Consider the following 20,072-nt stretch of genomic DNA (forward strand, 5'->3'; position numbering starts at 1 on the left):
CCGGCGGAGCTACCGGGAACGGCAACCGGCGCGCTGGCAGCCACGGAGTCCCCGCTGGGAGGCTGCTGTGTGAGAAGGAGAAATGCAGGACTGAGAGAACATCACAGAATCACAGAAAATGCCGAGCCGGAAGGGGCGAAAAGGATCATCGAGCCCAGCTCCAGACCCTGCACAGGCACCATCCGCCAGAGCCTCACCGTGTGGGCTTGGAATTGACCTTAATATCACCCAGTCCCAACCCTTCCTGCCGTGGGCAGGGGCACCTCCCGCTAGACCAGGTTGCTCCACTTTGAACACTGCCAGGCTTGGGGCATCCACAGCCTCACTGGGCAACTCGTTCCACTGTCTCACCAGCCCCAAAGTAAAAAATGTCTTCCTAATATCTAACCTCAATTTCCCTTCTTTCAATTCGGACCCATTACTCCTTGGCCTGTTCTACAGTTCTTGAAGAGTCCCTTTGAGGTTGCTTTGAGATCTCCACACGACTTTTTCTCCAGGCTGAACATCCCCAGCTGGAGCCTGTCTTCATAGGGGAACTGCTCCAGTTCTCTCCTCAACTTTGTAGCCCATCCAAATCACAAGAAAATCCCAAATGTTGTGTTTCATCAACCAAGGACAATGAGTAGAGGTTTTCTACACCCTGTGGAGCCCCGGTCAGGCACAGCAGGTTGTCAATGCAAAGCATTTGCTGGAAAAGAGAATTTCAGGTCAACACATGAAAAGAGCTGAAGCGTTATGACTTCTCTGAAGTGTGAGAAGTCTGCCCACTGCCCCAAAAATAGGTGGGCATGAGGGGTTTACTGTCAAGAGGAGCTTCTACTCGAGGAGAAGAGAACCAGCTTGAGAGATCAATGGTCCATCCATGAGGACAATCCCAACCCCACTGTAGCCTCTGGGCTGGACTCGCCACCTCTTGAAGTCAACTCTGCACTTTGCTACTCCAAACACAGAGTCTAGAGCTTGAAAATAATTTATTACTTTTTGTTTTAAATAACAGCCATTTTCTGTATGCTGTAGAAGTACTGATTTTATGTATCTTCAAATGTTTATATAAATTGTCTACAAAATCCAATAATATTTCTCCATAATTTTTACCTATCTCTTCCATAATTTAGAAAACCAAGGGTTGCTCATAATTGCTGCAAGTAAAACAAGAAATGCCAATAACAGGCCTTTAGCAAGACACTGAGAATATGGTTCTCCTGGAGAGAAAAGAAAAAAAAGAAGTGTAAGCTTATGAGAGCTAAATTTTAGTTTATACAACAACCCAAAGATACAGATTAAAGTGTATGCAAAGACCGAATAAATGATGTGGTACAAAGCAAAAAAATCAGATGCTTCATACTTATAAAACTTCATACTTTGTATAACTTTAGTCCTGGAAATTGTGCAGATAAGAAACACAGGCAGTTTCTCTGTCCATGCAACTCCCAGAACAGAGTCCAAGTGCCTTGATGCCCTTTGAAATGCCAGTCATTTAATTTACAGAGTCTCCCACAAAACATAATCCACCACAGTTTTACACAGACGAAATTTAAAAATTAACTGTTATTAACAATATGGCAAATTTTTACGGGCAGAGTGAAAAACAAAGTCTTCCTCCACCCTTCAAGGGCAATGACACACATTGACAATGTTACAATCACAGAAACAATATCATAAAGCCACATATTCTCCTTCGCCTTAGCCAACACACCTCCCTCCAAACTCCATAGGGGAGTGAAAAAGAATCTCTCTCTGCCAAACTGATACTCATAAAATTTCAAGCTTATCCAGAAAGTACTCCTAGTAATTATTTTTTTCCACTAGTCTAAGTAAGAAATTAAAGCATTGTCAAGGACACAATTAAACAGACTTTTTGGACCATGCTTTCTGAAAAATAAAATTTAATTCCCCACCACAAAGCACTTTCAGACTGAACTCCACACATCTAATTATGTTTCAAAGAAATATGGCCTATTATGTTTTGCAGCATCCCACACTGTTTGTAATTTTACCTGTGTAAAAGCGTGTCAACGGATAAAGGAGCTGTGGCCAGCACACGTCATTTTGATTGCAGTCAAATTCTGCATAAATCTTGTGATACCTGGAAAAAAGTAACCTTTTGGTCCAGGCTATTCATGTTACATCAGCTGAACATAATGGGAGGTCACCAATGTTTTTACCAAAACTACCTTGTCACTGGAATGGGTGGCTGAGCTGGGACTTCAATGAACTGAACAGAAGCTGTGATGGGAAGAAAGCTGAGGGTGTTTTTGCAGCCAAGCCCACACTGGAACTGCCATAAGACTGTTGAGTAACTGTAACAAAAAGCACAACTATTGCTTTGAGGGCTGTAAAAGGAAGTTTAGAGCCTAAAGACAAGCATGAAAGAACAAAACACAGTATTTATGAGGAGGTAGATAATCCCTGGATTTTCCACATCATACAAGGGGAAAACTTGCACAATCTGGAAATGAGGTAAAACAGAACAGAATCCCATTTATTTGATAGGGATTGACTTGTTGGAGCGAGGGGAATGTTTGCAAAGTGAAAATTCCCTGTTTCAGGAAAGAATAAAGCATTTAGCACAGCTCCCAAGGGCTCTGCAATGGGGTAAGCCAGAACACAGAACAATCTTGTTGCTTCCACCACATGACTCCTGATGGGATGCCCTGTGCATGCCTGCTGCTGGCAGCATCATATGTTTTATTTAATGTTTCAGTGAAGTACGAAGATTATCTGCTTTTAATCGTTAATTCTTTCTTTAATTTTCATTTCAGAGGGAGAAAGGCTAACCTGGTTGTGATCAAAGGAATTTGGGTTGCAAGCATAAAAGGCATGTAAAAAACCAGAAGCAACAAAGCCCACCCTCTCTGTTTGTAAATTTAAATCGGGATATGTTAGGTAAGCAAGGGTCAAAATGAAGCATTTATTTGTCAGATAGCCAGAGATACAACTCACTTTACCTGGTCTGCACAGCAAGAATCTGCTGCTGGGGAATCCCTTGCACTGCTCCCACTTTAGCAAAGATTATGCGAATATTCAGGTTTGCAGGAATGTCTGGACAAATGCCTTTTAAGCCTCCAGTGCTCACATTAGAACTAAATGGATCAAGACCTATGAAGGAGAATGGAGGTATTTAGATGTAAATATTAAAATCTTTCTCTCTATAAAAAACACCTAAAGGAGTAATTTATCAATGGATAAATACCAAGTCATATGTGTACAGGCTGGCAGTAAAATATGCAGTATCCATAGACATACTGAATTATGTGCCTGTGTGTAGACATATATGGATGGATGGATGCAGACACATATATCACTAGCTTTAGGTATTTGAAATTACATTTTGGGTTTATTTTGACATGCTTTATTCACTGTATGGGATATATTTAGACTACAAACAACACAAGCCTCACTTACGTATAATTTCGACCCAGTCATTTAGATCACTGTAACTGGAATTGTCCCTCTTTCCAATGTGAGTAGCTTGTATTAATGCATTCAATTTCTCAGTTACATTTCCTCTGCAAAGTAAGAATGTAACATCACACAGAATGTAAATAAAATAAATCGAAGTCTTACCACTCTGGGTTGCAGTATTACTGTATCATAAGGTCAGTTTCCTCTGAAAGATGTTACCACACAACAAAAATAAACTTGAACTATTGAAGGGAAGAAATGGCAAAGCATTGCACCCAACACAATCATCATTTGAGTGAAGACTGAAACCATTATTATGATTTCCCATTAAAAAACAGAAGTGAGACTATTAACCACAGAAAGCTGAAACAAACACATGAACATTTAAAAAGAATGTACCAGTGCTGATGGAAGGCACTTGTAGACAGTCATGTAACAACCAACAAGATGGATGCAGCAGGGAGAAACAATTCAGCTTGTGTAGTTTACCTTAAAAGGCTGCAATCTTCATTAATATCAACTTCTAGAATGCACCCAGAGTATGAGTCTACTCCAAATAAAACTGGTCTGTAAGTTGCTGATGCACATAAACCTCTGCCAGCTGTGAAATGAAAACATTTTTACTTGAGCTTTCCTGTTATCCACCTCTGGATCTCTAGCTTTCAATTTTGTGCAAAACATCAAACATTAAAATGCAAACTCAATGTGGTATAGTTCAAAAACAGACACAAGTCCATTCAATTTTGCAAGAAAGCATTAAAGGTTTTCTCACTGACCTTTGAAAGTTTGGGAAAGAAAAGCAAAATTTGGCAGAGATTTTTAACTAAAATATGTTTTAAAAAAACCAAAAACCAAACAAAGCTCCAACATTTTAGCATTAACTACAATTGAAGTTGCAACCTCACAAGCCAATACCTGGCTGCCAAATGTTTAGGCTTCCAAGAGGATCAGAAGCATTCATATTTGCAGCTCTCACTGGCTTTCCAGCTTGATATCCTAAACGTAGAAGGGAAAATTATGAACATTGTATAAGAATCTATAAGCATCAGCATTGTTTAAAGAGTAAATGTCATCAATATTGAAGCAAATGACATTTCCATTACAGTGGGAATGGCCCCACTTTAAATAATCAATATCTATGCAACAAAAGCCTAAGAACCAGTCACTGCTATTGGCAGTGCAGTAAGGCAGGAAGGTGAAGGCTGGCAACATAAAGAAGTACAAAAGAAATATAGAATGTAATTACTGATAATAATCTGTACAGTACAAACTTTTTTACTTTAAATAGGCAAAATGAAGTATTAATACCTGGATTCTCAAATAGTTCCTCTCCATTAGTACTCTTTAAACTTAGAAATTCGACAGTGAATCTTTGTGTCAGTGTTTCTGGTAAAAGAAAAAAGTAAATAAGTAAATTAGCAAAATGTATGTTCTGTGTAGGACACAAACTTCTGTCTTTCATTAGTGACAGAGGATTCAAATTAACACAAATTAATGGAAATCAGCCCCATACTTTTCTTTCTAGAGTCCAAGGGAAATTATTTTTAAGAAAAAATAGTAAATAGGCAATTCTATCACAGAATTTGCATGCAGAAGAGAAAGAAGTAAATCAAAAATCATCAAAGAAATGTCAGGATACCTCCATCACATAAGCTTCCAAGGAAGACAGTGACATTTACTTGCTCAATGTTCTTGTCTTTCCAAATGAATTTATAATGTTCTGCAAAAGTTACATTTTGACACAGAACCTCAGCAGCATGAAGGCCTTCTGGCAGAAGAAACAAAAAAGAAAAGGTCATAATGAAAACCATTCTAATTAGAAAGCTCTGCTACTGCAGATGAGAAAGAACACATTAAAACCTTGGCAAAATTCTGGAAATTACAACATTCATCTTTTTCAGAATTTATTTTACTGTTTCAATGTGCAATGGTGTAATTGCTCATGTACACAAGGCAAGGAACCCGATTTCCTGACCAGCTGTAATGAACTGGAGTAAATTAAATATTTCCTGCTTTGCAGGAAGCCAGGTTACTTTTTCAGTATTAGGTAACATACAAGATTCCTCCTAAGAATTGCAGCAGGTAAACATTTTAGACATCAAAATAATCTATTTCATATACAATCCAGGTTAAGTAAGAAACATTAATTAAATGGAAGAGACATACCACTTTCAGTGATGAATTTTCCCCTGTCAGTGATGGTTCTATAGACAACATTTTGTTGAAGGAAGTCTGAGAATGAAAAACAAGCAAACACTTCTGTTTTCACATCCAAGGTGCAATCCTTGTTGTTATGAAAACTGAGTAGTGAATTATTTAGAAAAGTAATTTTGGTAAAGGCACAGACTGTTTATGTATTTTGAAAGCACAGCTCATTATCTCTGGGTCTTACATAGACTAACAAAATTAGACTATTATGGAGCATAAAATAAAATATCTTCATGCTGGTAATCACATTATCTCAAACTCCAGAATGACTCTTCCTAAGTACATGCTTTTGTAACACAGAGTAACCACTTCTCACTAGCTCTAAAATGTTGATGCTGCACCCTCCTGACAGAAAAAGGGCTCTGCAACAGTCTGAAAATGAAAAGTGGGAGCAATGCTGTTCAGAACCATTATGAGTCACCAGGAACACATAAATGGGAAACAAAGGCCAATCCCTTTATTTCTTATCTCCTAAATCTTGGGAAACAGTGGGACACTTGCTAGAAGGTCATGAGAAACAGGAACAGAACATCCCCAAATGCTGAACTACGGCCACCAGATATAACAGATGTTACATTTAGCTACTGTGCCAACAGCCCTTGGGTTTGTTCTGTTCCAGCAGCTCTGAGAAACATGAAACACATTCCTGCTTGGATTTCTGCAGCATACCTGCAGTGCCAGTGTTTATCCTCACGTCATGGGGCAGGCCTTCCTTGTAAGACTCCAGATTGGTCAGGCACTTGACATCAAAGTTGTGGAGATATGCTACGGGAGCATTCCCAACACACTGTCCAGCCATGGATTGCTGTGGGGGGTTCACAGAAATAAGGATTTTCTATCCCCTCGCTTTTCATTGGAAGATTATTTCTTAGTGAAATGCCCCACGTGTGCACTACAGCCACACATAACACTTTGACAAGCAAGCTATCTGATGTTATAAAAACACCTCAGCCTTTGGCAAAACAAAGGTTAACTCCTTAAAAACACAACTTTAAAAGTAGTTTCAATGTACACTACGACTTCATCTTCATTTTTGAAAATAATTATAACCAAGAAGTGTCTCCAAAATACATTACCTTTTGCAGGGATGAGCAAGGGGATGAGGAAAGATAATGTTTACTTTTAATAAAGACTTTGTTGTTTTGTTTTGGGTTTTTTGGTTGGCTGGTTGAGGGGTTTTTTGTGAAAAATACACACCACCACTTTCCAACATCAAGTTGCTGAAATTGGATGCAAAGCCATAAGGAGTGTGATGCAGGGAGTTCCAAACAAACTAAGAGGAATCAAAAGCTCATAAAGCACCAAGTGATTACCTGGGGAATGGTAAAATACTCATCCTCTTCTGTTATAATTGGATCTCCTTCTCTGTAACCAGTGAAAGGTTTCCCAGGAGAAGTTTGTAGAGGGATCTTGAATGAAGGAACTTCTGGTGTAGAACTGCAAACAAGTTTAAAAATTAAACAGGGCTTTACTCTTTACCTCACACAAACAATTACAGGTTTGCTTTCATGTCCCCTGTTCTCATACATAACCAATGACAGTTCTCCACTTGCATTTAAGGTTCACAACCTACAGCCCTAATTTCAAAGTAACTTTCATTATAAAGACAGGTTATACTTTTGGTTGCATAATGAGTGTGATGAGAAAATAAATTTTCTTAAGACTTACGTAGAGCCATGATAAAAATAGCCAAGAAATGGTGTGTTGTCAAGAGAAGACTGTACACAAAGGAAGGGAAACCACTCAGGGGTATATTCCATTGACTGGGAAGAGCACAGCTGATCAAAAGGTGGGTTTACATCCCCACCAAACACTCCAGTGAAACATGATCCACTGAATAACTGCTGCAAGTCTGGTGTACACTCCTGAAAGGGAAAAGAACAGCCACTTTTTAGCAAGGTAATTGCAATACTCATGGCACTATAAAGCCAAACTTAAAGGTAAAGCGAACAACCTTGGAGAGAGAACATATTTACTTTTAGAAATACTGGAATATCCAAACACAGCCTCTGGCCCATCTAGTCTGAAGCATTCAGTACCTCTCTCTCCCCACAGACAACAGGGTCTAGAAACTTTGAAAACACTTAATCAAAGTTTAACAAGAAATAAGTACCAGATCACAGCAACAACGAACATCACAAGCTCCAGCTGTTAAGTTACAAGGACAAGAGCCCAAGGGCTTAAATGCCTGGTTTGGGATGATAGTTGCATTTTCTGTAACAGAAACAGAAGAGAAAATTGGATTAAGTGGACTGGAATCCAAATAAAAAGGCCATGCACACTGCAGTTTATTCTGTGTAGAAACCTTTTTTTAAAATTTCATTCATGGTTGCTCAGTATCTCTTATTGCTGCCCAAATCCCGATCTTTCCATACAGAGAGGAAAAGAACAGCCAAAATGCCATTTCTTCTTTAGCACTTACCTGACACATTTCCTGTAAAGGAAGAGTTGGCAAATATTTCAGCTTGGATCAGGAGCTGTGCCAGCATCACTGAACCACGGCAAGCTAAAACCTGGAGTGTTTCCACCATGCACAGAGGTGAGGAGCAGCACTCGGTGGCGTTGGGCAAACACAGCTCCAGAGTTCTGCTCAGGCTTACAGTCACCTTGGCAGTGTTCTGGAAAAACACAAAATAAAGTTTGACAGCTCTGATGGATTGTATTAAATTGCTCTTGTCTGTACCATTCATCAGCTTCTGAGAGAGAAGTTGGAATGAAGTGGAATAACAGAAGAATCAGTATTTTACATACCACACCAGGTGTTACAACCAAATTCCAATCTCCAGCTCTTTTACTTCCGCTGCAATTTGCAAGTTGCAATTTTCCTATAACAAAATAAAAATTTCAGAGGTATTCCACTGTCATTTAGGAAAGACTGGGAAATAAGAAGTACATTGAACCTCCTCTTGTGCCTCCAGGTACACCCTCAGGCCCAGCTGACATGGAGCCAACCCAGAACTAATGGCTCCATCACAGAAATCCACTGGAATTCCTGTTTCAGTAACTATTAAAGCACTAAATTACATGCATTACTATTTCTCCAGTAATTTTAGTGTCAAAAAATATTAATAATTCAAACGTATTTATTTACATGGGGGGAGGGGGTTGAAATGTTCTTACCTGTCTCTTCATCTCTAGGACTTAAAATTATAGAAAAATCAACTCCTGAAGAATTCCCAAGAAAAAGTGAATTGACTCTGGGCCCTGACATATGAATAAACGAAGGCTGAAAGACTGAAAAAAAAAAAAAAGGAAAGAAACACATCTTAACACAAGTTTACTGAGAAAGGTAACATCTGTAAGACATATAGATCTTATGCTTGGGCTAGATTCTTACACTTTTAGACTTTAAATTGGCAGAAATAAAACAAAAATATCTTGTAATGCCTAGTACAGGGTTGTATTTACATTCTTGCCACGTGCTGGAGGAGCGGGTGTGGCTTTCTATGCCACAAGTTTATATTTGTGAAGATGCCCAGTGAACAGGCAGTAAAATAACATTATGGCACTTACAGCCCACGCAGATACTACACAGCTCAGGCAACACCGTATTTACCATTTCTTGCTGACTTCAGCTTACACTTTTTAATTTCTTGGGGTCATGAATTGTTCCAGGGATGTCCCGCTACCCGCGATCCAGGAACTGCGGGCTCCTGCCTTCAGCATGTGGACGCAAGGTCAAGTCTAGGGCTCAGAGTTGGGAGTTTCACCGGATTTTTCTTTCTAGACTTTCCCAAGGTTGAAAGGTCCGACATAAACAGCTCCACCCTCTCCCTCCGAGTCCCTCCGTGTGCTGAGCAGCGGCAGAAACTTCAGGGCAAGCACGTTCTGGTTTGGGGAGGGGCGCCCAGGACCGTGCCTTGGGGAGCCCTCAGCGTCTGCGCCGCCTCCCCTCTCGCCCGCCCGGGCCGATCCCGCCGCGGCCCGACCGCCATCCCCACAGCCCCGCCCGTCCCTCGCCCCCGGAGGCCGCCATTCACCGCGGCCCCTCACGCCCTGACCCACCGGTGTCGCCGGCCGGCTGCCCGGGGCAGGGAGCCGCCCGCAGCAGGAGCAGCAGCAGCGCCCCGAAGGCAGCAGAACCCATAGCGCTACGGCGGCCGCCCGGCCGCCATCTTGCAGCGCCAGCGCGGCGCCATGGCAACGCGGAGGGCGGGAAACGCCGCCATGACAACGCGGAGGGCGGGAGGCCGCCTCAGGGGAAGGGCGGGAAACGCCGCCTCACGGGAAGGGCGGGAAACGCCGCCTCACGGGGAAGGGGCCCGGGGAGCGATGGTGGCGGCGGGGCAGCTCCAGAGCCTGGGCCGGTCACAAACGAACAAAGCTAACAAGGCTAACAAATAAGCTCTAAGTGTGTTAGGAAAAAAAATTAAAGTTTAGGGCTCTCATACCCGGGGGAGGAAATCAGCATGGTTTGGGAAGAGGGAGGTACTATTGATAATGAACATGAAAGAATGCAGAATTCATGGGGCAGCAGGACATCTGGCTGGACTTCCAAGTTAAGGAAAAAACTAATAAAACCAATTCAGTAAATTGTGCTGAAATCAGATCCAAGCAGGTAAAAGGTAACTCTGGTAGGAAGCCAGTGACCCAAGAAACCCCCAAACCCAAAAGAAGAGACAAACTGAGCATGTGGACTAATGAGAACGAGAAGTGAGAGAATCATTAACCAATAAGCATTAGAGTATTAATTAATAAGTACGTAACTTGTAGCAAATAAACACTAATTCCTCTGTTTACTAGAATGTATAAAGTTAAGTTTTCATAACTGATGTACATTTTACAGAGCGGTTCCCATCTACCTCAACATTGAATAAAGTAACGTTGATTTTCTAACCTTACAAACTGGTTAGAGAGTTTTATTTCCTGGTTTTCGGTGACTATTCCGGACATGTCTATCCCTCAGCATCTCCCCTGACTGCGCTTGGACCTGTTCTCCTCAAGCACCTCATCCATTTTCAGACATATCACACCATTACACTCAAACAAAACTCCAAGAATATCATGTAGCTCATCCTTAAATATCAAAGCAATATCTGACCACATTTGAAAAAGAAACAGTTTTTATTACAAAAGTTTTATACAACATAAATTATAAATACAGCCTTCACACAAAATGGCTTTTGGCAATGAAAAAAAGTTTGCTTTGTTACGTTGGCAAGCCCAGAAAAAACTGGCACTGCAGCTGGTACAGTGACAAAACCTGATGTGAGTATCAAGACCTGACAAATTCCTGTATACATGTTGGGAAGGAAAAAATAACTCGTCTTATGTGTGGAAAAAAATTCCTCTCTATTCCTTTCAGGAGAAAGGTTAAACCACCAGATTATATAGGACTCTTTAGAAGGGGAGATTATTTCTTTAAATGAAAGCCACGTTCAGAAGTACACGGCAGACCTTCCTGTCCTGCCATAAAAGACACAACCCCAAAAGTCTTTGTTCTTGCCAAATGTCAGATGGAAACCCACATATTAAAAATAAGAAGTGTGCCTGTTGTCATATTACAACTATATTTTTTGATTTTCAGTTTCAAAATAAAACCTTGAAGACTAACCAGCTAGGCTGCATTTATTGATGTTATTTTAAACAAAGGGAGGCCGTTTTATTCACAAATGAAGAGATACCAAATTGAGAAAGAAATACCACAAGGACAGTACAGTCACAGGAATATGAATACATGTGAGTGCACATGCAGGGCAATTAGCACCTTTTTTTTTTTTTTCCAAGTGGCTCACAAACCATCTTGAAAATGATGGCTCATATTGCTAGCAAGAAGCTGAAGTCCCTGAACAATGCAGTGCCACAATTCTGATCCTACACACTAGAAATGGTCATTCTGAACTTTACACCAACATACAGAAAGAATCGAAGCTTTCTTGACTTCGAAAATAACTCAGAAGTGTGAAACTTTGCAGTGACCAGAATACCCTCAAATTCACAGGCCGTGTCTCTTTACCAGGATGTAACTTCTTGTTCTTCTTACAGTTAAGAATTAGTAATTAAAACAGCACACTGTATTACATGGTCATACAGTGATTTGTTACTTACCATGCTGCATAGAAGACATACATCTTAAGTATTTATCCCCTAAGAAACAAGTAATAGCACTGCATACAATTCTCTTTCATATCCAATAAAAAGTGCCATCAGTTTCTCAAGTAGGTTCCATTCCATGGAATTACTGGAGGAGGTAATGATCTATTTACATAATGTTGCTATGCAGCTACCTTTAATTTCTTCTTCTTTGCTTTCATGACAGGTGGCAATGATATTTTGAAAGCAGTCCTGGAAAAAAACATGGAAAAGCAACTGTCAGATACACTGAACATATTCCCACACCCACCCTTGAAATACAAAGAATAAACACTTACTCGCAGGTACTGCAGATAGGACTGAAGTTGCAGAATACTGAAAAATCAAAGAATTGGCTTTCACTAAAACTGGTCATTCGAATGTATGAAATCCGACTGTTAAATATTTATAAACTTACTTGACAAGCACACAGAGCACACGTAGCCAATTTCAATGAGGTTTCGATGACAGAAGCAGGCAGCTCTATAGTCAACATGAACAGGAGGTGGAAGGACGAGCTGTGATCTCTGCTCTTGATCAGGGAGAAAAACCCACTGCGGATAGAGAAAAATATCTTGTGAATTGGACTGGTATTCCTGTATTACCTCATCAGTGAATATTTCACATCTGACACGGGAAAAACACTGAAGTGTCTTTTAAGTGACTTACCAACAAATATTGCAGAAGGGATGGCATGTGGGGCACTTTCAAATATATGCCACCTGTAATATCACAGGCCTGCAAAGCAGAGACAGTGACCAGATTGTTGTTTGATGACATTAACAGGGCATTTAAAATATCCACGTACTGCACAAGGCCTGCATGTCAGAACTGTCAGATCCACTGAACATATTTCCACACCCACTCTTGATTAAAGGAAAGAAAAGAGCTGAAGAACATGTTGAACTGTCTAAGTCAAGTATTTATGAGTTAATATAAATGGCAAATTAGAGCAGGAACTCTGTACCTGTTGTAGAAGGCCTGAATCAGAGTCCAAGACACAGGCATCAATCAAAATACTCTGCAAGAGATAAAATGCATGAAAAACAAATTAGCCAGGACCCACAAAGCCCCGTCAGTGTTACTGTCGTGACCTGTTCCCACTATAGATGCACTATAATTTATGTAATCATAAGGGAAACTAACAATTGTGTTATCTTTGCACAGAAATAAAAGATAATATAAATGAAAAAAAAAGCCAGCTTCACCTGTTTCTGTGCGGCGAAGATCACATTCATGAAATTCATGTATTGCAATGCACTGTCTTCTGCAGCTTTTATGACCTAAATAAAACAACTCAAACTCCTTAGCCTACATATCACTGGATTTCAAGACTAAAAGAAAACTGTGACAGTGAAAGTTCTTACCAGAATCCTTGATTTAATTTCTTGATTCGCTAAGTATTAAAAAGAAAGAGAAATGCATCAGCACATTGTTTGTATCACCCTTTTAATTCTGTAGCATCTGACACCTCAGAATATCTTGGATGTTAGATCTAAAAGGTCAGATAAAATAGTTTCATATACATATTTCCAGTCCCAGTGACAATTATCTATGGACTAATTCCTCTCAACCTCCAGTTACTCCAAGGAAATTCCAGTTACAGTTCTATTCACGGAAAACAGAAAATCTCCCTAAGAAGGTGGACTAATGACCAAGTCCTTTAACTTGTTTAAACTGGGCAACTTCAAATGATCAGAATAAACCTCTACCTACTGGTGCCAATTTTGGAAATGGGGGTGTGTCAAAACACGTATATTTGTCTGTGTGTACATGTGCATTTATACCTGTTATTCAGTTTAAAATATTTATTCAGGTATTGAAAACAGGAGAAGAGATGCTACCTTTTAGGTCTTTTCCCATCTTGTTGATATCTACATTAGCTGACATTAAGGAATCTACATTCCATTCTTGGAAATAACTCCATGATCCACACCATACATTCATCACCTTGGGCAGCACACACTTTGATAAGCACAAGCCACAGTTATCAGGCAAATGTTTCAGTTTTAAGTATAATAAAAAGCCAAGAATAGTAAAAATTAGTATTATAAGAAACACTCTTAAGAACACACAAAGGTTTTGAAGATTCTGTGATCAAAAGGATACAACAAAGTGCTTTAGCAAGTGATCCTGCTAACAGGGTTTCTGTCTGCTGGCCCTTCATCTCAGCTGCAATACAAGAAAAGTTGCAAAAGTTACTTTTACATATAAAAACAGCTACTGACTCTGACAATACAAAATATTACACGTTTTTATCTTTGGCAAATAATATTAATGCTGAGGCCCGAAGTGTCAAAAATAATAAACTCATCTACTTTAAGCAAATTAAAATTCACGCAATGAAAATAGAGGACATTTCTACAACACCTTGACAGTCCAAGTGTTTTGCAATTCTGCACATTAAGCCTAGAATTTTCTTCTCCTTACTCTTTGTCATGAGGTCTTTAATCTCTTCTGCAATTGCATCGTTTATTGCTGTTAATAATTCATATTTTCCATCCTTGCTGCCAGAGCAATTAGATTCCATGGAAGGGCCTCCCTCTCCAAAGGGATCTGCAGCAGCCCAACGCTTCCCAGGGTACAGGAAACGGCTGAAACAGAGGAAAAACAAAGTATTCATGTTTTGTCCTTAACCTTGCAAGAAAAAATGCTATAAATGAACCAGCTGTAGATAGCAATCTTCTGAAGTTTAATTTAAAATCCTTTTAATACTTTAGACGTTAAAGAGATGTAAGGCAGGTGACCTTCAACCTAATCTGGAGTAAAACCCACATTCAGCTCCCTCCTATCAAGACATCTCTTAAGAGAACTGGCAGAGATACCATGGCTGCACTTGGGGGTAGATCCTGAGACTCACAAACATCTGGGGGAAAAATATCCCCTAACAGGGAACTTCTACCACTTGCATTGTTCCATTCCACACATATTTATCATTCTCTTGTTCTCTCTGTATATTTTAAGTCTATTTAAACATCCCTTCTGTCTTCCAAGTCTTTTTGTTGTTTTGTAAGGCATTAAGAGTCTTTCATACATGGTTTCAGCTAATTTTTTAGGACAATGATATATTACACACTTTTAACTTGCACTCAAACAAGAAAATCAGGAGAAAGATACAGGAAACTCGAAACCTTTACACTGTTCAGAAGCAGCTCTACCTTTCCTGAGTGTGACTTGCTATTACAGCGAGTTTGTTGGTGCGATTCATGAGGAGGTGAGAGTTTCCCAGCACCATCACTGCATCGATGCATTTCGATAGGGTGAACTGCTGGAAAAAAGAATAGAGCAGATGTAGCACAATAACATTTACAGAAAACCATTTCAGGAGAAATCTGTGGAATGACGGCAGTTGAAAAAACTTGAAGATGCAGAAAGAGATGCTGTTATAAAAGCTCCAATGAATACAGAATGCTGGGTAGATATTTCAAAAGGTATTATGATATGCATTATACCTGCTTTAGCAAACAACATTAGCACAGTTCAGAAGTCAAAGAAAATGAGACAATTTCTCTCAGAAATGGCCATCAGCAGTTCCAGCGCCCAGAGCCCGTACCTCAGCCTCTCCCAGCGCCCTCTTCCCCCACCAGATCGGGTTGGTATCGAGGATGATGACCAGCAGGCTCAGCTCATCATCTGCAAAGGGACCACACAGCAGCGTCACTCCGGGCCCCCAGAAGAGCGGTAAAGCCCCGGGGGGCCCCGCTCACGGCTTCTGCTTCCCCACAAGGAGCCCGAGCCCCGCCGGGGCACCCCCAGACCCCGCCGGGGCACCCGCACACCCCGCCGGGGCACCCGCACACCCCGCCGCGGCACCCGCACACCCCGCCGCGGCACCCGCACACCCCGCCGGGGCACCCGCACACCCCGCCGGGGTACCCCCACGCCCCGCCACGGCACCCCCACACCCCGCCGGGGCACCCCCACACCCCGCCACGGCACCCGCACACCCCGCCGGGGCACCCCCACGCCCCGCCACGGCACCCCCACACCCCGCCGGGGCACCCCCACACCCCGCCGGGGCACCCGCACACCCCGCCACGGCACCCCCACGCCCCGCCGGGGCACCCGCACACCCCGCCGGGGCACCCCCACGCCCCGCCGGGGCACCCGCACACCCCGCCGGGGCACCCGCACACCCCGCCGGGGTACCCCCACGCCCCGCCGGGGCACCCGCACACCCCGCCGGGGCACCCGCACACCCCGCCGGGGCACCCCGGCCCCGCCGCCGCCGCTCACCCGCGCTCATCGCGCCGGCCGGGCAGCAGCGACTCCGGCGCCCGCAGATGACGCCCGGCCCGGCGCTCCTCATCCGGGCACGCCCCGGCCCGGCCCTCCCCACGCCCCGGTGCGGCGGGCGGAGCGGAGCGGAGCGGAGCGGCGATGAGCACGGACGGTAACGGGGGCGGCCATGGGCACGGACGGTAACGGGGGCGCGGGGCAGCCCCGGGAGGAGCCGGGCCGGCCCGGGCCTGACGCTCCCCGTTGCCTTTCAGACTTGATCGAGACGTTCAGGGCGCAGCTGAGGGACGACCCCGATGTCGCCTCGGCCGTGGCCGCCATCCGCGCGCTGCTGGGCTTCCTCAAGCAGGACCGAGGTGGGTCCGGGTCACCCCGCGGCGCCCGGCGGGGCGGGGACCCCGCTGAGCTCCGGGTGTCCCCAGGGCGAGGCCGTGACCGCGCGTCTCTGCCTGTCCCCAGGGGAGACCATCCAGGGCCTGCGGAACAGCTTGCGGGGCGCCATCGACACCCTGTCCCGGGTAGACTCCTCGGTGGCCGTGTCCTCCGGCGGGGAGCTCTTCCTGCGCTTCATCAGCCTCACCTCCCTGGAGTACTCGGTAAGGGCTGCCCCGCTCTGCCCTGCTGCTGCTGCTGCTGCTGCGGGACCCTCCAGCCGCTCAGCGGGCATCCCGGTCTTTTCCAGGACTACTCCAAGTGCAAAGAAATCATGATCGAGCGTGGGGAGATCTTCCTGACAAAAGTCTCTCTCTCGAGGAATAAAATCGCCAAGCTGTGTCACCCTTTCATCAGAGATGGTGCTGTGAGTAGGCCGGGACAGGGTCACTCCTGTTCGGTTTTGCTGCTGCTTGCAGTGAGGGACTAACAGGAGGGAAGAGGAGTCTGATGGTGGCTTCTGCACCACTGCACAACAAGCCGTGACACTACTAACAAAAGTAAAGGTTTCCCAAGGCTCAGCAAAAGTAATGTGTGAATTTTTTTTGTTCTGGCAGCAAATACTGACACACGCCTATTCCAGGGTGGTCCTCAGGGTGTTGGAAGCAGCGGTGGAGTCCAAGAAGCGATTCAGTGTTTATGTTACTGAATCACAGCCCGATCAAGCAGGGCAAGTATTCATTAATTTGGTTTTTATCTTGGTTAACAGGGTAAGTTACAGCTACCATCCAATTTGTCCTGCCCTAAGAAAAGCTGCTAGGCTTGGTTGGAGCATTTTAAATGGCAATTGTCACTAATACCACTTTATTCTGGACAAGCAAAAAAAAAATGTAAACAATATTGGTTATTAAGTTCCCATACTAGATATTCTAATTAGTGTTATCTAGATTTTCCTCAAAGGTTCACAAACTTTCAGTCAGTGCCAGGCAACCTACTTTTCCCTTGGGAGATGGGAGATGACTGATTTATAATTGTCTCTTTAAGAAGTAGGCTAAAATAATCAGTATTATGCTAATCATAGCAAAGTAAAATATACAGCTAACAATGTCATTTGAAGATGCCAAATAATTACTTCAGAGCAGATATTGTTGCATAAGTGAAGGAGTAAACCCTGCACGCTGGGTAACACACATCACTAACAACACGTAGCACCACACCAACAATTCCTTCCATTTCTATACAATAACTTATTTTCTGTTCTACCAGCAGGGGTATGGGGGCAGTCACAGGTTTCAGTCTTTCAGACAATATTTTCCTTTCATTGTCTTTAAAAAAAAAAAGGATTTTTAAGGTCCAAACATTTTCTTTAATAGGCAAACAATGGCAGAAGCCCTGAGGAAGCTGAACATTCCCGTGACTGTGATTCTGGATGCTGCAGTTGGGTAAGTCTGGTCATAAATTTTAATATTTTTCATCACAATTTTATTTTGACAGTAAGACAAAATAAACTTACATGTAAGTATCTTGTTCAAACTCCAGAGGTTATTACTTGGTTTGTCATAGTCATCCAACAGGCTAAACAAGTTACACCTTTAGGTGCACAATTAGAATGTGTCAGCTACAACACATGCATTTGATATGAAAGAAAGAACCAGACCTAAGAACTTGTACAGATCTGTAAAAAAGAACTGAGGTGCTACACAAAGAGGCCACTTTTTTCCTAATTTGCAGAAGTGTTACCATTTTGTGGTTTCTTAAAGTATTTTCTAAATTCCCACTGCTTCTTACAAGTCCAAAACATGAGAAAAGGAACAACTATAGTAAATCTGAACACCAGTAAGTTCAGAATGCCCAAGACTGCCTCCAAAGCACCTTGAATCTCAGGAAGCTGCTGGCTTGACTGGGCAAGTCTTCAAGATCTCCTTAGCACATTCAATCTATTTAAATTACTTAGTTGATGGCTTTCTTTTCACTTAACAAAACCCACTGGAGGGATGTCAGGAAAGGGGGATTGGATGAGGAGCATCCTGTGGATTTGGCCACGGTTATCACGGTGCAGTTACACTTCACTGTGTATCAGCATCCTATCACAGGCTTTTTTTCTGTAGTTGAGTGTCATTCCCAGTCAGGGTTCAGCTTCTTCCAGCATTTACACAGTTGCCAGGGTCAGCTGTGGCTGGGGAAGATACGGCTACTTAATATTCCTGCAGGGAGCAGATGGAATCTCCCTCCAAGGATGTGTAACAGCATGAGCACATACAAGAGATAGATGATACTAGTGCAGAAAATTGGAAGATTGATTGAATTACTCATTTCTGTTCTGTTCAGCAAGTCATTTGTCCTATTACCCAGTAAGCCTTGGATTTTTTCCCCCCTTTTAACAGCTACATTATGGAGAAAGTGGACCTGGTGTTAGTTGGTGCTGAAGGTGTAGTTGAAAGTGGAGGCATTATCAACAAGGTAATCGTGAGTTTCTTACCTCATTCTGTAAACTCTGGACTTTTAAAGTTTGCTTTCTTTGAAGTGTTTCAGGCTTTTGAGAAGTCTCTTCTGTTTGGATGTTAAATGTCTGTTAATTGCTGCAAACTGGGCAATATTGTCACGCAAGCACGGAGTCTGCAATGTTGTTTTCCATCTGTCTCCACAGATTGGCACCAATCAAATTGCTGTGTGTGCCAAAGCCCAGAATAAGCCATTTTATGTGGTAGCAGAAAGCTTCAAGTTTGTCAGACTTTTCCCTCTAAATCAACAGGACGTCCCTGACAGGTTTAAGGTAAGAGAAACTCCAGTTCCCAGTCTTACCCAGCTAAGGTGCACGCTGGTGTGTCTGTGAAAAATTGTCCTCTAAGCATCTTTGTTTATCTGGATCTCTGTGCTGTGGTATATTATGGGGTTGCTCCATGGTACAGTCATGCACCAAACAGCCATAATTTGTCTTGATACTGATACTCTGTTCCTAAAGCAGTTCATTTAGGGCAGGAGCAGCTGAGGGTAAGAAACAGTGAAACCAATGAACTCCAGAACTACAAATTGTACTTTTTACACAAGATAAAACAGCTGAGACCAAGTGGCACCAGTCTGTGCACTTGACATCATTCAGTTTTACCACAGACATCTGCTTGAGGCTGTAGCACTGCTCTTGCCCAAAGGAGGATTTAACTTGCAGTTGTGTAATAACTAATGGTCTCTGTTTCCCTCTAGTACAAAGCAGACACTCTGGAAACGGGTCAGAATCTAACAGAGGAGCACCCCTGGATTGATTACACCTCCCCATCACTGATTACGTTGCTGTTCACAGACCTCGGCGTGTTGACTCCATCAGCTGTCAGTGATGAACTCATTAAACTCTACCTGTAACTCAGAGACTCCCTGCACAAGGATGTGTCATCTTCAGTCACTATCAGGGTTCTAAGAACTTGCAAGATGATACACGAACATGGCAAGGAAACGACATTATAAGGATTAACATAATTATGGACCACTATTGAAAAAATTCCCAAAGTTATTACAGCTTCTGAAGGCCACAACTAAATTATTTTAAAGAGGGGTGGAGTATTTTGATACTGTAAAATACAATACCTTATGGTGTATCCAGACTCATTTTGAGACGTGCTGTTTCTGAGCTGTGGTATGTACTTGAAAAAACCAAAATTAAAACATGTACAAGGCTGCTGATGGAAACCTGCAGCTCCTGCCACACCAGAGTGGTGCTTTTAGCTTTGTTCTCAACAACTGCAGGCTCTGTGTCTTTATGGATGCTGTGTCTCTCTATGAAG

General features: G+C 42.7%; 3 protein-coding genes across 4 annotated transcripts; 1 reads left to right on the forward strand and 2 right to left on the reverse strand.

The window, feature by feature from the left end:
- Positions 1-952: 952 nt before the first annotated feature.
- Positions 953-9,743, reverse strand: TCTN2 (tectonic family member 2). The gene is made up of 18 exons (XM_069030556.1): positions 9,619-9,743; positions 8,734-8,847; positions 8,365-8,438; positions 8,036-8,231; positions 7,727-7,827; positions 7,282-7,478; positions 6,927-7,050; positions 6,283-6,418; positions 5,572-5,637; positions 5,045-5,173; positions 4,714-4,791; positions 4,321-4,401; positions 3,895-4,006; positions 3,406-3,509; positions 2,949-3,099; positions 2,175-2,300; positions 1,998-2,086; positions 953-1,202 (listed from the first exon to the last, which is right to left on the reverse strand). Exons 1-18 carry the CDS (start codon positions 9,698-9,700, stop codon positions 1,096-1,098), a joined length of 2,067 nt encoding a protein of 688 aa, XP_068886657.1. The 5' UTR covers positions 9,701-9,743; the 3' UTR covers positions 953-1,095.
- A 915-nt stretch (positions 9,744-10,658) lies between these two features.
- GTF2H3 (general transcription factor IIH subunit 3) lies at positions 10,659-15,994 on the reverse strand. 2 transcript variants are annotated; one of them, XM_069030661.1, is made up of 13 exons: positions 15,922-15,994; positions 15,239-15,318; positions 14,844-14,953; positions 14,116-14,279; positions 13,795-13,857; positions 13,530-13,559; positions 13,053-13,081; positions 12,894-12,968; positions 12,653-12,706; positions 12,355-12,423; positions 12,104-12,239; positions 11,985-12,021; positions 10,659-11,898 (listed from the first exon to the last, which is right to left on the reverse strand). In XM_069030661.1, the coding sequence occupies exons 1-13, from the start codon at positions 15,992-15,994 to the stop codon at positions 11,829-11,831; spliced, it is 990 nt and encodes a 329-aa protein (XP_068886762.1). In that variant the 3' UTR covers positions 10,659-11,828. The 2 variants fall into 2 exon arrangements, with proteins under 2 accessions (XP_068886762.1, XP_068886763.1); XM_069030662.1 differs by having other exon boundaries at positions 14,844-14,950; positions 15,922-15,983.
- Positions 15,969-20,007, forward strand: EIF2B1 (eukaryotic translation initiation factor 2B subunit alpha). Its single transcript, XM_069030660.1, is given in 10 exon segments — positions 15,969-16,031; positions 16,033-16,078; positions 16,179-16,280; positions 16,384-16,520; positions 16,607-16,723; positions 16,914-17,026; positions 17,670-17,738; positions 18,681-18,756; positions 18,944-19,069; positions 19,498-20,007. Coding segments are annotated over 10 exon segments (1,005 nt in total). The 3' UTR covers positions 19,654-20,007.
- The last annotated feature ends 65 nt before the right edge of the window (positions 20,008-20,072 follow it).

The sequence above is a fragment of the Aphelocoma coerulescens genome, chromosome 15 (assembly GCF_041296385.1).
Source record: "Aphelocoma coerulescens isolate FSJ_1873_10779 chromosome 15, UR_Acoe_1.0, whole genome shotgun sequence".
NCBI lineage: Eukaryota > Metazoa > Chordata > Aves > Passeriformes > Corvidae > Aphelocoma > Aphelocoma coerulescens.